This window comes from Pogona vitticeps, chromosome 3, assembly GCF_051106095.1.
Source record: "Pogona vitticeps strain Pit_001003342236 chromosome 3, PviZW2.1, whole genome shotgun sequence".
In the NCBI taxonomy this organism is placed as follows: Eukaryota; Metazoa; Chordata; class Lepidosauria; order Squamata; family Agamidae; genus Pogona; species Pogona vitticeps.
The window spans coordinates 3713397-3726224 of record NC_135785.1 but is presented as its reverse complement, the minus strand read 5'-3'; the positions used below and the strand labels follow the sequence as shown (position 1 = coordinate 3726224).

The following is a 12828-nucleotide window of genomic DNA, read 5'->3' as shown; positions in this document are numbered from 1 at the left end:
CCCACAAAGGAGATTTCCTGTCTTCTAGGTTTGTCCTGCAGAAGGTTTTATGTTCAATCTCCAGATAGATACGGGGCCTCCTGCAACTGCCCTCAACCATCCAGTCACAAGAGAGTATGTGAGCCTGAATTACTGGACTCAGCTGTAATACTGGACAAACATGTTGTTCTTGTTTAGTTGTTAAGTTGTGTCTGACTCTTCGTGACCCCATGGACCAGAGCATGCCAGGCCCTCCTGTCTTCCACTGCCTCCCGGAGTTGTGTCAAATTCATTCTGGTAGCTTCGATGACCTTGTCCAACCATCTCATCCTCGGTCGTCCCCTTCTCCTCCTGCCTTCGCATTTTCCCAACATCAGGATCTTTTCCAGGGAGTCGTCTCTTCTCATGAGATGGCCAAAGGATTGGAGCCTCAGCTTCAGGATCTGTCCTTCCAGGGAGCACTCAGGGTTGATTTCCTTCAGAATGGATAGGTTTGTTCGCCTCACAGTCCAGGGGACTCTCAAGAGCCTCCTCCAGCACCACAATTCACAAGCATAAATTCTTCAAAATTGATAAAACATACCAACATACAAAAATGCAAACCTGTGGGTTTTTTTTTTTCTTGCCACTTGACGGCACTTACACTTTCCTTTTCTCCTCGGGCAAGACTGAAAAGAAACTGGGAACTAGCACTTTATTCCTCTTCTTAATTAAAGTGTTTCCCATCCTGATCAACTAATTCTGGTTAGTTTTGATGCTGGTTAGTGAACAAGCCAGGATAGTACCTGGGGCTCTTTGAATAAACTGTAGTTTAAAGCAGTTTCCCCGCCGCCAGTGCTGCAGCTTTGCCAGAATTTTAGCTATCTGCGACCAGTGTGCCTCTATGCGTCAGCAGCACACCCACTCTAAAGGATGCGGTGAGGCACCTCTCTTTTTCAGACCACGGTCTTCAAGGTGAGCAGAAATTGGAAATTTACTTTTTAAAAATGTAATTTCCCCCTTTCACTTCTTATAATTTGCCGTCAAGTCGATTTTGACTTACATCAACCCTTTCTGGGATTTTCTAGGTAATGAGTACTCAGACGTAGCTTTCCATCCCCTTCTTCTGAGGGGTGCCCCGGGACTGGGCAGCTGGCCCAAGGCCACCCAGGCTGGCTCTTCTCCTGGGAGATAAAAGGAGGGATCAAACTCCCAACCTTCTGGCTCCACAGCCAAAAGACCTAAACCACAGAACTATCCAGTCATAAAACCTGAAAACTTCCATTCAAAATCTATCTAAAATACTTCTTCAAAGCAACAAGAAAGCTAAAGATCATGCACTCTCTCTATATATTTAAAAAGACAATAGTGCTTCTGTTCATTCATTCACTTCCAAAATAGAACTTCCTTACACCCTCCCTTCAAGAAACCCATTGCAGATCCTTGCATAGCACTTCTCCCTTGCAATTTCTGACTGGGAGAGCATCTGATCGAGGATGCTGGGTTTAAAAATAACCAGAGGCTCCTGGAGTTTGCTCATAACAGGAAACTCTGGTTAGTTTAAATGCAGGAGTGAATGTTGCTTATCTCCTCCATGCAGCTCTGCCTAGGGAGGGAAGGGGGAAATGTTCGGGCGGATTCTTGCATTGAACATTAACCTCCAGTTCAAATTCTAAAAAAAGTCATCTGTGCTGCCGTATCAGGCAAAAACAAAATAAAAAATAAAGATAAAAACGTGGCCTCTTAAAGACTAAGTTCTATACTTTAATGTGAGCTTTTGTGGACAAGTCCACTTCCTCAGACGTAAGAGTGGGACGCCACGGCTAATATTCATACAGTTCTACATGGCCCCAACCTCGCCATTTAAGGCAGCTTTCTGTATTATTGTCTGCAATTGCCATTCGCTGACCAGGATGGAGTAGGAGAGGAACCCGCGTTCACTGGTACCTCTGCAAGCATTTGAAATTATAGATTATCAGCTAGTCACAACGAGCCACAGTAAGATGTGCAAATCTTCTATTAGCACCACTAATAGGGCCTTTATGCCTTCCGCCTGGTCCTATCTGAGGCTTTCGCACTCTGGATTCAAGCAGTTTTCAAGAAAGGAGAACTGAAGCAAACAGGGAACAAGTGGGGCCCGCTGCTTTTCTGTTCTGTCCAAAGGAACAGCTTTTAACACACAACCCGTGCGTTCACGCACAGCCTTACTGGAAGAGCGGCCAGCCCATCAAAAGGCACTTCTTAATGTTGCTTTTTGTCACAATGAAGGGAAGCAACCCCGACCCATCTTTGATCCTGGGAGGAAAGTTTCCCAGTCCCCCGAAAGTGTGGGTCACACTCTAATTGGCTGTAAAACTGCCCCCTTCTCCTTGATGGCTCGTTAGACCACTTTATACAAACTAGGTCCCTCCCTGGCCACCAAAAATCTCCTTTTTCACAACACAGTCGAACCACCAACCACTACGTATGGTCGAGAGCCCCGTATGATTCTTTTAATCTGTAGAGATCAACTCATGCTCCAGATCCCACATCTGGAAATTTTCTGCTCATGGATCTGCAAGGAAATAATTCTCCTCTTCAGCTTGTACGGCGGGGTACCCATTGAAGCACAAGGTGCTGCGACAGGTAGAACACGGCCAGGGTTTTCCTGGCTGACCTTATTTCTTCCTATAGCAGAAGGTTGTTAGACAACATTATAACAGCTGCAAATTTGGGCTTACTATTTAAGGACAGCCAGGTAGGAAACAGAAAAAGTCTGGCCCAGGAAGTATAAAACCAGCTGAAATTAACTCCCTGGTGGGCTCTGCCTAGAGCTTGAAAAAGTTACTTTTTCAATGACAACACCCAGGATCCCCCAAATGATGGAGGTGTCATTAAAAAAGGTAGCTTTCCTGCACTCTGATTCTGATCCACGCCCATCAGGAAAAGGAGAGTGGTGGGGCTTTTTTTTTGTTCCTACCAAAACTTAGCAGTTGCTTAGTGTAGCAAGCTGCAATTAAAGAGTTGGTCCACAGAGTCAACAGAATTAACAGAGGAGCTGCCTCACCAGAGCCCCACAGATTCCATGGGTCTACTCAAGTTGCCACTTACTACATTTCAGACACTGTCCCCCCCCCCGGGTTTGCTGGTTTGGCAAATCAGGAGGTAAAAGTCTGCTTGCAAGTGCGCAGGGCCCGATTCATCTAGGCATTCGGCACGTAAATGGCACGCGCGTGAGCAAAATCCACAGGAAAACATGGAGCTTAAAAGCAAAGGATAAGAAGATTTCCAGCCCATAGTTCAAATACAATTCATTGGTCTGGTTCTCTGCCAAACCGATGGGTCTGGGGCAACGAGTGAAAGCGAAATGTAGCTGAACCTGCAAGCATGGTTTCCGAGATGGGATGGGATTGCAACTGAGTGGCAGAGCCCTTCCTTTGCAGAACGAAGAGTCCAAGTTCAGCCTGGCAGAGGTGGGGACAAAACCAATGGCATGAATCCCTGGGAGCCATCGCTGCTAATACTGGGCCACATGGAAACGCGCCTCCCCCTCATTCACCCAAAACATAAGGTGGTTTTTTTCTGGATACGATGGGTGCACTCCACAATGCTCCCATTCAGGAGTGAAGCGCGGACCAAAAACCCAGCAGCAGAAAGTGAACAAATCCCTTAACATCCTTTCTCCCACCATCAACTCACTTCTGGCTCTCCGTATCAGCCCCGTCATCCCCTCCCAGTGACCCAGACTTAAGCCCACCAGGCGCCAGCCACATCACCTGCTGTGTTTGAGCCTCCTGGGAAAATCCACACCAGATCCTCAAGTCATCTTTGCAACCGGCAGGGAAAAAGCTAAGCTGGTCCCACCACGGCCACCTCTCTTGAGTGCCCGAGCGAGGGAGGCAGCTTGCAAAAGGCTGGCTGTTTATGCGCTCGCTCGGTCCCATGGCTTCACGGAGCGAGCGGTGATGTAATAGGGGTGGGGGTGTGGACGCACCAGTTCGGCATTAAAACGACAACACACCCTCATCCCTGACTCCAGTTACAAACCACCTCCCTGCAATTAAGGGTGCCCGGCCCGGAACGAACGAGAGTCATTGCTGGGCAGGCAGGAGAGAACGCCAGTCCCTGAAGTCACACAATCTGGCCCTGATTCATGGCTTAGGGATGACTAACACAGCCTGCCTCGGAGAGGGGGGGGCATCAGCTCTCCGTGCAATGAAGCAGCAGCTGGCAAGCGCGGACCCCGGAAAAAAGCTGGCTCAAAACAGCTCGCTTTTCCTAGGGTACACCCTGGCCTCTGAGGGAAAAATCAAACAAACACAAACTTTAAAAAAAGGTAACTAGAGATGGGTGCAAACAAAAACACGAACTGCGCTGGTTTATTGTTTGGTTCTCGAATCCTCTTTTGCCAAAAGGAAATGGCAATTCCCGCCCCCTTGCAGGGAAGCCGGGCATGCCACCTGTGCACAGGTGTCCACCGCTCGACGGACAGGTGGAGGTGTGCACACCAGCAGGAGGCCCTGTGGCCAACTTCTGTGCCAAGCCTGGCGCCTCTAAGGATGGAGGCCATGCCGTCAAGACAAGACGGGGAGGCAACAGAGGCAAGGGGAGGTGGGCAGACGCAGGAAGGGGGGAGTCCGTGACCGTTTGTGGTTTGTGGGTGGCCACGAACCACGAATTTCCCTGATTTGTGCCCATCTCTAACGGCAACCTACAGAATCCTCCGGCCTGCTGGGGGATTCTGGGACCTGTAATTTAAAGCAAATGCCGAAACCCTTTCCCAGACTCTGCTTGCCCCCCTCCCCAGGCTTTTAAAAAAGGTTTGTTCTTGACACAGACCAAACGAGAGACAAGCCAGAATTCAGAGAGACTTAGGTGGCTCAGGTCAAGCCAGACCACTGATTCCTCGTCTTTCTTTCCTATCATCTGCCTTCTGATCTATGGAGGGAAGGTCATATCCCCTGACATTTCTCTCTTCCTTTCTTCCGGGCGACTTGGCCTGTCCCTCATTCTCTCCTGAATCCTCTTTTTTTTTTGCACCCGTTTGCCTTTCTTTGTGCAATCGTTTTCGGGACCGCCTTTTAAATGGCATGTGTCGTTGGGATGCATGGCCTCCGCTGAATGAAATAGGACCACGGGTTTGAAATGGAGGGGACTTTTTTTGGGGACCCAACTCACCAGCCATGATAGGGGTAAAGGTAAAGGTTCCCCTTGACTTTTTAGTCCAGTCGCGTCTGACTCTAGAGTACGGTGCTCATCCCCGTTTCCAAGCCATAGAGCCAGCATTTTGTCTGTAGACAGTTTTCCGTGGTCACGTGGTCAGCACAACCAGACAGGAACGCCGTGACCTTCCCACTGAGGTGGTACCTATTTATCTACTCGCATGATTACATGCTTTCGAACGGCTAGGTTGGCAGGAGCTGGGATAAGCGATGGGAGCTCCCTCCGCTGCATGGATTCAATCTTACAACGGCTGGTCTTCCGATCTTGCAGCCCAGAGGTTTCTGCGGTTTAACCCGCAGCGCCACCACGTCCCACCATGATATGGGAGTAGCATACAAAATGATGGCTGGTTTGGAGAAAGTCACCAGCGAACATTTTCTACTCCCTTTCTCCTAATATACTAGGATCCAGTTGTGTTCACCCAGCTGAAGCTGAAAAGCTGTCTTCTTACCAGAGATCCCAGGGGCCGAACTGAGATTTTCTCCAAGCAGAGGTGCCCCTTTGCAAAAGAGGTACTTTTGGAACTACAGCAAAGATGATGCCCCCCCCCCGTCTCGCAGGATCCGTGAGCCCTCTCCCCACTCCATCTGTAACCCACAACAGGAATTTGAATGGGGGGAGCGACAGGTGCCCATCAGGATGACACCAGGTGGCCCAAGAGTCAAACACGGCATCTCTAGCAAATGAAGAGGATCTTCTCTGCAAGCTTTCCTAACTTCCCAGGGCCAAATTTCTGTCAGGGAGGGGCTCCCCCCCCCAAAAAAAAAATTCAGTTGCGTGGCTTCCCATTCATGCTCTGGCTTGGCAGCAGCTGTTCTGTATTTATTTAAACCAATTTAAAGATAAACCAGGATAAAGAGGAAGACCAAATACGAGAGGGAGTGATGGCACATAACAACAACATGGCTAATCGGTTTCACAGGCTGATCCCCAAACATCTTCTATTCCTACAGACTAGACTACTGCAGTGTCTCCAAGAGGGGCCGCCCAAGAAACTTTGCAAACTGCAACAAGCATGGAATTGGGCTGCCAGAATGATGGCGGGAGTTAAGTGTGTGTTTAGTCGTTTAGTCGTGTCCGACTCTTCGTGACCCCATGGACCAGAGCACGCCAGGCCCTCCTGTCTTCTACTGCCTCCCGGAGTTGTGTCAGGTTCATGTTGGTTGCTTCGCAGACACTGTCCAGCCATCTCATCCTCGGTCGTCCCCTTCTCCTCTTGCCATCACACTTTCCCAACATCAGGGTCTTTTCCAGGGAGTCTTTTCTTCTCATTAGATGGCCAAAGTACTGGAGCCTCAGCTTCAGGATCTGTCCTTCCAGTGAGCACTCAGGGTTGATTTCCTTTAGAACTGATAGGTTTGTTCTCCTTGCAGTCCAGGGGATTCTCAAGAGCCTCCTCCAGCATCACAATTCAAAGGCATCAATTCTTCGGCGGTCTGCTTTCTTTATGGTCCAGCTCTCACTTCCATACATCACGACAGGAAAAACCATAGCTTTGACTATTCGGACTTTTGTTGGCAAGGTGATGTCTCTGCTTTTCAAGATGCTGTCCAGATTTGTCATCGCTTTCCTCCCAAGAAGAAGGCGCCTTTTAATTTCAGGGCTGCTGTCTCCATCTGCAGTGATCATGGAGCCCAGGAAGATAAAATTTGACACTGCCTCCATATCTTCCCCTTCTATTTCCCAGGAGGTGATGGGACCAGTGGCCATGATCTTAGTTTTTTTGATGTTGAGTTTCAGACCGTTTTTTGCACTCTCCTCTTTCACTCTCATTACAAGGTTCTTTAATTCCTCCTCACTTTCTGCCATCAGAGTGGTATCATCTGCATATCGGAGGTTGTTGATATTTCTTCCGGCAATCTTAATTCCGGCTTGGGTTTCTTCCAGTCCAGCCTTCCGCATGATGTATTCTGCATATAAGTTAAATAAGCTGGGGGACAATATACAGCCTTGCCGTACTCCTTTCCCAATTTTGAACCACTCAGTTGTTCCATGACCAGTTCTAACTGTTGCTTCCTGTCCCACATATAGGTTTCTCAGGAGACAGATAAAGTGGTCAGGCACTCCCATTTCTTTAAGAACTTGCCATAGTTTGCTGTGGTCCACACAGTCAAAGGCTTTCGCATAGTCAATGAAGCAGAAGTAGATATTTTTCTGGAACTCTCTGGCTTTCTCCATAATCCAGCGCAAGTTAGCAATTTGGTCTCGAGTTCCTCTGCCTCTTCGGAATCCAGCTTGTACTTCTGGGAGTTCTCGGTCCACATACTGCTGAAGCCTACCTTGTAGGATTTTGAGCATAACCTTGCTAGCGTGCGAAATGAGTGCAATTGTACGGTAGTTGGAGCATTCTTTGGCACTGCCTTTCTTTGGGATTGGGATGTAGACTGATCTTTTCCAATCCTCTGGCCACTGTTGAGTTTTCCAAACTTGCTGGCATATTGAATGTAGCACCTTAACAGCATCATCTTTCAAGATTTTAAATAGTTCAACTGGAATGCCATCACCTCCACTGGCCTTGTTGTTAGCCAGGCTTTCTAAGGCCCACTTGACTTCGCTCTCCAGGATGTCTGGCTCAAGGTCAGCAACTACATTGTCTGGGTTGTCCGGGATATCCACATCTTTCTGATATAATTCCTCCGTGTATTCTTGCCACCTCTTCTTGACGTCTTCTGCTTCTGTTAGGTCCCTCCCATTTTTGTCTTTTATCATGTTCATCTTTGCGCAAAATGTTCCTCTAATATGTCCAATTTTCCTGAACAGATCTCTGGTCTTTCCTTTTCTGTTATCTTCCTCTATTTCTTTGCATTGTTCATTTAAGAAGGCCCTCTTGTCTCTCCTTGCTATTCTTTGGAAGTCTGCATTCAAGTTTCTGTAACTTTCCCTATCTCCCTTGCATTTTGCTTCCCTTCTCCTCTCTGCTATTTCTAAGGCCTCGTTGGACAGCCACTTTGCTTTCTTGCATTTCCTTTTCTTTGGGATGGTTTTCGTTGCTGCCTCCTGGACAATGTTACGAGCCTCTATCCAAAGTTCTTCAGGCACTCTGTCCACCAAATCTAGTTCCTTAAATCTGTTCTTTACTTCCACTGTGTATTCATAAGGGATTTGGTTTAGATTATACCTGAGTGGCCCAGTGGTTTTTCCTAATCTCTTCAGTCTAAGCTTGAATTTTGCTATGAGAAGCTGATGATCAGAACCGCAGTCAGCTCCAGGTCTTGTTTTTGCTGACTGTATAGAGCTTCTCCATCTTTGGCTGCAGAGAATATAATCAATCTGATTTCGATATTGCCCATCTGGGGAGTTAAGTACACAGACCATATTACTACCTGGTGTGTATGATCTACGTCAGCTGACTACTTGGTTCCTGGACCCATTTAAAATTCCTGGTTCCAGGTTTTAAAGATGCCATGTTTAGCAACCAGGTGCTATCCTGATATGATCCACCAGTGGTTCCCAAACTTGGGTCACCCAGACGTTCTTGGACTGCAACGCCCAGAAACCTTGGCCAGCACAGCTGGTGGTGAAGGGTTCTGGGAGTTGCAGTCCAGGGACACCTGGGTTTGACCAAGGGGGGGGGGGAGATCCATGACTCCTCCTCTCACCTCTGGCAAGCCCAGGAATTGCATCATCATCATCATCATCATCATCATCACCTGGAGAATACTTTGCTGGGCACGTTTGTCTTGATAGTTTTGCCCATTTCTTGAAGGACCTCCAGGTCCCGCCACAGCATGCCCATGAGCAGAGGGATGCTCACCCTGCTTGACGATCTGCCAGCAAGACCCTGTAGGACAGCAAGCCGTGGGTACAGGGTTGATTTTTAGAATTCTCTAATATCCATTTGTGGATACCGGAAACCCTTCTTCCACATGTCTGGTTATTCTGGAAGCCAATTTGTAAGGACGAACTCTCCCTCGGCTGTCATACTAGAAACACGGGACACCGGCCAAGGGAAAAGCTGTGTAGAAAGTTCAGGATAGACTGAAGAAAGGCCTTCATCACCCCAACCCTACAGCTAAGGCATGGAGCCCACCACCAAAGGGGAAGAGGGACATAAATTCCTGGAGGTCTGCAAACACCCATCAGCGAGGTTGCCTCTAAGCTGGTTGCATGGGACCTTCCCCTCCCTCCATGGAGCTTTCTGCCTCCTCCGCGCAGCGATCCCGTTTAACTCCTTTGGTTCTGGTTGCGACAGAACCCTGCGCACGGGTGGAGGGGCAGAGGCGCACGCACGTAAGGGTGAAGTCACACGAGAGAGAGGGAGAGAAAGGGAGCCCCGCCCCAGCGGAACAGAAAATTACAGGGCACGTGGCCTATTAGGCATAAAATGAAGTCCTCCACTTGATGGGCAGTTTCCCAATCCAAGGATTCTCTAAGCAGGAGTAAAACGCCAGAGGAGAAGAATCCTAGAATCACGGAGCCAGAAGGGGCCTCGAAGGCCATCAAGCCCAACCCCCTTGCTCAAGGCAGGAACACAAATCAAAGCAGGTCGGACAGACGGTGGTCCAACTTTCTCTCAAATGCCTCCCGAGTCGAAAAGCTCACCACCTCCCGAGGTCAGGGGTTTCATGGTTGTACTCCACTAACAGTTAAGAACTTTTCCCTGATTTTCAGCCTAAATCTGGCTCCCTGTAATTTGAGCCCATTCTTACGTGTCCCGCACTCCGGGACAATCAAAAACAGATCCTGCCCTTCCTCTGTAGGACTACCATTCAAATATTTGAAAGGTGCTGTCCTATCTCCTGTCTGTCTTCTTTTCTCCAAGCTAAACGGGCCCAGTTCTTTCCTTCTTTCCTGGTTTCCAGTCCCCCCCCCATTCTCCTTGTTGCCCCCCCCTGCTCTGAACGTGCTCCACTTTGTTGGTGTCCGTCTTTAAAGCGTGGTGTCCCGAACTGGCGGCTGGACCCGGCTCCCAAGATCGCCCCCTTACCTTTGCAGGCTTTTTCACACCGCCTGGAATTCTGAGTCGCCTGCAGGACTCCCAGAGAGAAAAGAGGCTTTCCTTTCCTGGCTGCCAGAGGAGTGATGATGATAGTGTGTGGGTTCGTGTGCATGTGCGTGTGTGCAGAACTAGCACGCTTCCGCCCCGACACACCCTACTCAAGACAGCTTCTGAACAAGCCACGCTGATCCGCTGTCCAGCTGGGCTGCCAACGGTCTAGCTGCTGGCAGAACGAGGCCGAGGTGGGTCAGGGCAAAAATCACAGCGGACTGAACACCACCCTTCTCTAGCCAAGGTGGCCATGCCGGTCTGGACAGGGCTTGTTCCTTTAGCCGACGGTCCTCGTGCTGTCGCTCGGGTGCTTTCCTGGGGAAACAACCCCAGACGGGCAGGGCTGGCATGCAGCTCAGAGAAGCGTGGGTGGCAGGGAGCGGCAACTGGGGTGGGGGCGTGCAAGTTAAGTGTGTGGCTCCAGGCACACACTAAGGGTACGCAAGCCGGGGCAAAAAAACACACACCTACGGAAGTGACTCAGTGGAGAGAAGGCTGGGGGGGGGGACTTGGCAAGGGAGAGACTGGCTTCTCCGGGGCTTACGGACGGACAGGCAGGAAGGTGGCCCTGATCCCTCTCACTGGCGACTCTAGAGGAGAACTCAGGGCAGACACTTTGAAAGCCACCTGGCACAGCTTGACCAAGCTGCTTTTTTTGCACTCTTAGCTCCCAGACACATACACACAAACACACAGAGAAAGCCTCATGCCCACTAACCAGGCTGACTGAAGGATTCTGGGAACTACCATGCCAAAAAAAAAAAAAAAAAGTAAAAGTAACTTTGCCAAGTTTTGGCAAAAAAAAAAAATGCTGGATGAATAGATAGTAACTGGAAAATGACTAAACAGCAGCAATTGTGCTTTGGACACACCGTGGTCAGAGAAGAATCACTGGGAAAGACGACCATGTTAAGGGAAAGCGGAAGGTTGGAGGGAAAGAGGAAGACGGAACATGAGATGGATTGGCTCAATAAAGGAAGCCACAAACGAGGGGCTCAAGCAAGGAGATAAGTGACTTGACCAAGGCGACACACGAGTAACCTTTATCCTACATCTCCCTGGGAGCAGAAACACAGCAACGGCTGAAACCCCATTGCTCAGAGTATAGTAAGCTGCAACTAGAGTAGGCCCACTGAATTAGTGGAATTTACGGAGGAGCGGATTCACCAAATCTCCACTGATTCAATAGCCCTCCTCCAGCTGCCACTGGCGGCATATGCTAAGCAGCAAGATTCCAGCCAAAACCATCTGCTGTCATTTTGTGATGTCCCTCCGTTCTGCCGTCTCCCTCGGCCTCACCGTAGGGCTGGCTCTGGTTGGATGCCATGTGCAAAAATCAAAGGAAGCACACCTCGAAATCCCAGGTTCTGGGGAACTGTGGGGCAGGGGTCAACTGGGAAGTCCAGGTGGCTCATCATGAGAGTCCCTATAGCCAGGTGTCCCCTCCGTAAGAAGAGTCCAAAAAAAAAAAAAGCAGGCCACTGGATTGGTCAGTATCAACAAACAAGGAGCAGGTCTTTTGTAAAGTCAATGGTTCTTAATGATCCATTCAAACACCCTCATGGATTTTGCATTGCAACAGGGCGGTCTTGTAACACTGTATGATTTCTGGGAAATTCTTTTCTCTCCCAAGCTCTGAGAGAACAGGGAAAGCTGGGTCATGGTGGAGGATGATGGTGCAGTTCCTGCTGCTTGTAGAGTCCTCGACCCTGTGAGTCCTAGCGCCACTACATCGCTGCTGGGGAGCAAGAGAGGGGAAAATCTGCGCTGCCCTGCTTGCGGGTTACCCAACCGGTTTGCACGAGGTTTGCTAACTGTGGGACACAGAACAGTGGACAAGACACCCCCAGTTTGCACGCAAGTCTGCTTCTCCTACTGCCTGCTCTGCCACAGGCTACATAGCATTCTGGGAGTTGTAGTCCAAAAAAATGTAACTTTTCCAGGCCCTGATGATGAGAGGGGGGAAAAAATCCTGAGACTCCTTTTCAAATCTCCAGGGACCCAAGTCACGGGCTCCGGGGAGCAGGCGCTCACGATCTCGTAAACTCCCATTTGAAAAGGCTTGAATTTTCTAACTCAGGGATCTATCAAAGCCGAAGCTCCGAGCAGCCCCCCCCCCAGGCCCCCTTCCCCACGACCGAGGCCGGATACCTGCCCTCGATGACCGTAATGATGTCGTTCATCTGGATGAAGAGTTTGTCCGGCTCTTCGAAGTCTTGCAGGGCCCGCATGTCCGTGGGTTGAGCCTGGAAGAAAAGGGGAGAAAAAGGGAGAGAGGTGAAAAATGAGGGGGCGGAAGAGGAGGCTTCACAAGGATATGACTCAGCCTGAACCTTGCAGATTTGGGGTGACAGAAATCTGGCACTATCTCCCCCCACCTTGCCCAGCTGTTTCTCCCTCCCCAAAAAGAGGCCACGGCTGGAACCGGCAGACTCGGTCAAAGAAAGGAGGGATGAATCAAGCGGGAGACAGAAGAAGCGATGGGGCTGATCCTGTTCCAGCCACATCAAGGCCCCGAATGATGGGTTCTCCTGGATCTTTGAATTACACATCTCCGCTTGGCTCCATGATGGGCCCATCATCATCAACAACAAGCGAAAACACATCCTGAGTTGCAGAATTCTAGATAACATGGGCCTGGGGTTTTTTTAATACGGGCTAATGTAAAAGGGGTTTTC

General features: G+C 49.5%; 1 protein-coding gene across 5 annotated transcripts in view; it reads right to left on the bottom strand.

The window, feature by feature from the left end:
• Positions 1-12828, bottom strand: part of TNK2 (tyrosine kinase non receptor 2) — a 120040-nt gene that overhangs the window by 26624 nt on the left and 80588 nt on the right. For all 5 annotated transcript variants that reach the window (XM_078389707.1, XM_078389708.1, XM_078389704.1 and 2 more), the window contains exon 9: positions 12302-12396. In XM_078389707.1, the coding sequence (XP_078245833.1) occupies positions 12302-12396 (95 nt within the window). The remainder of the gene's footprint in view (positions 1-12301; positions 12397-12828) is intronic.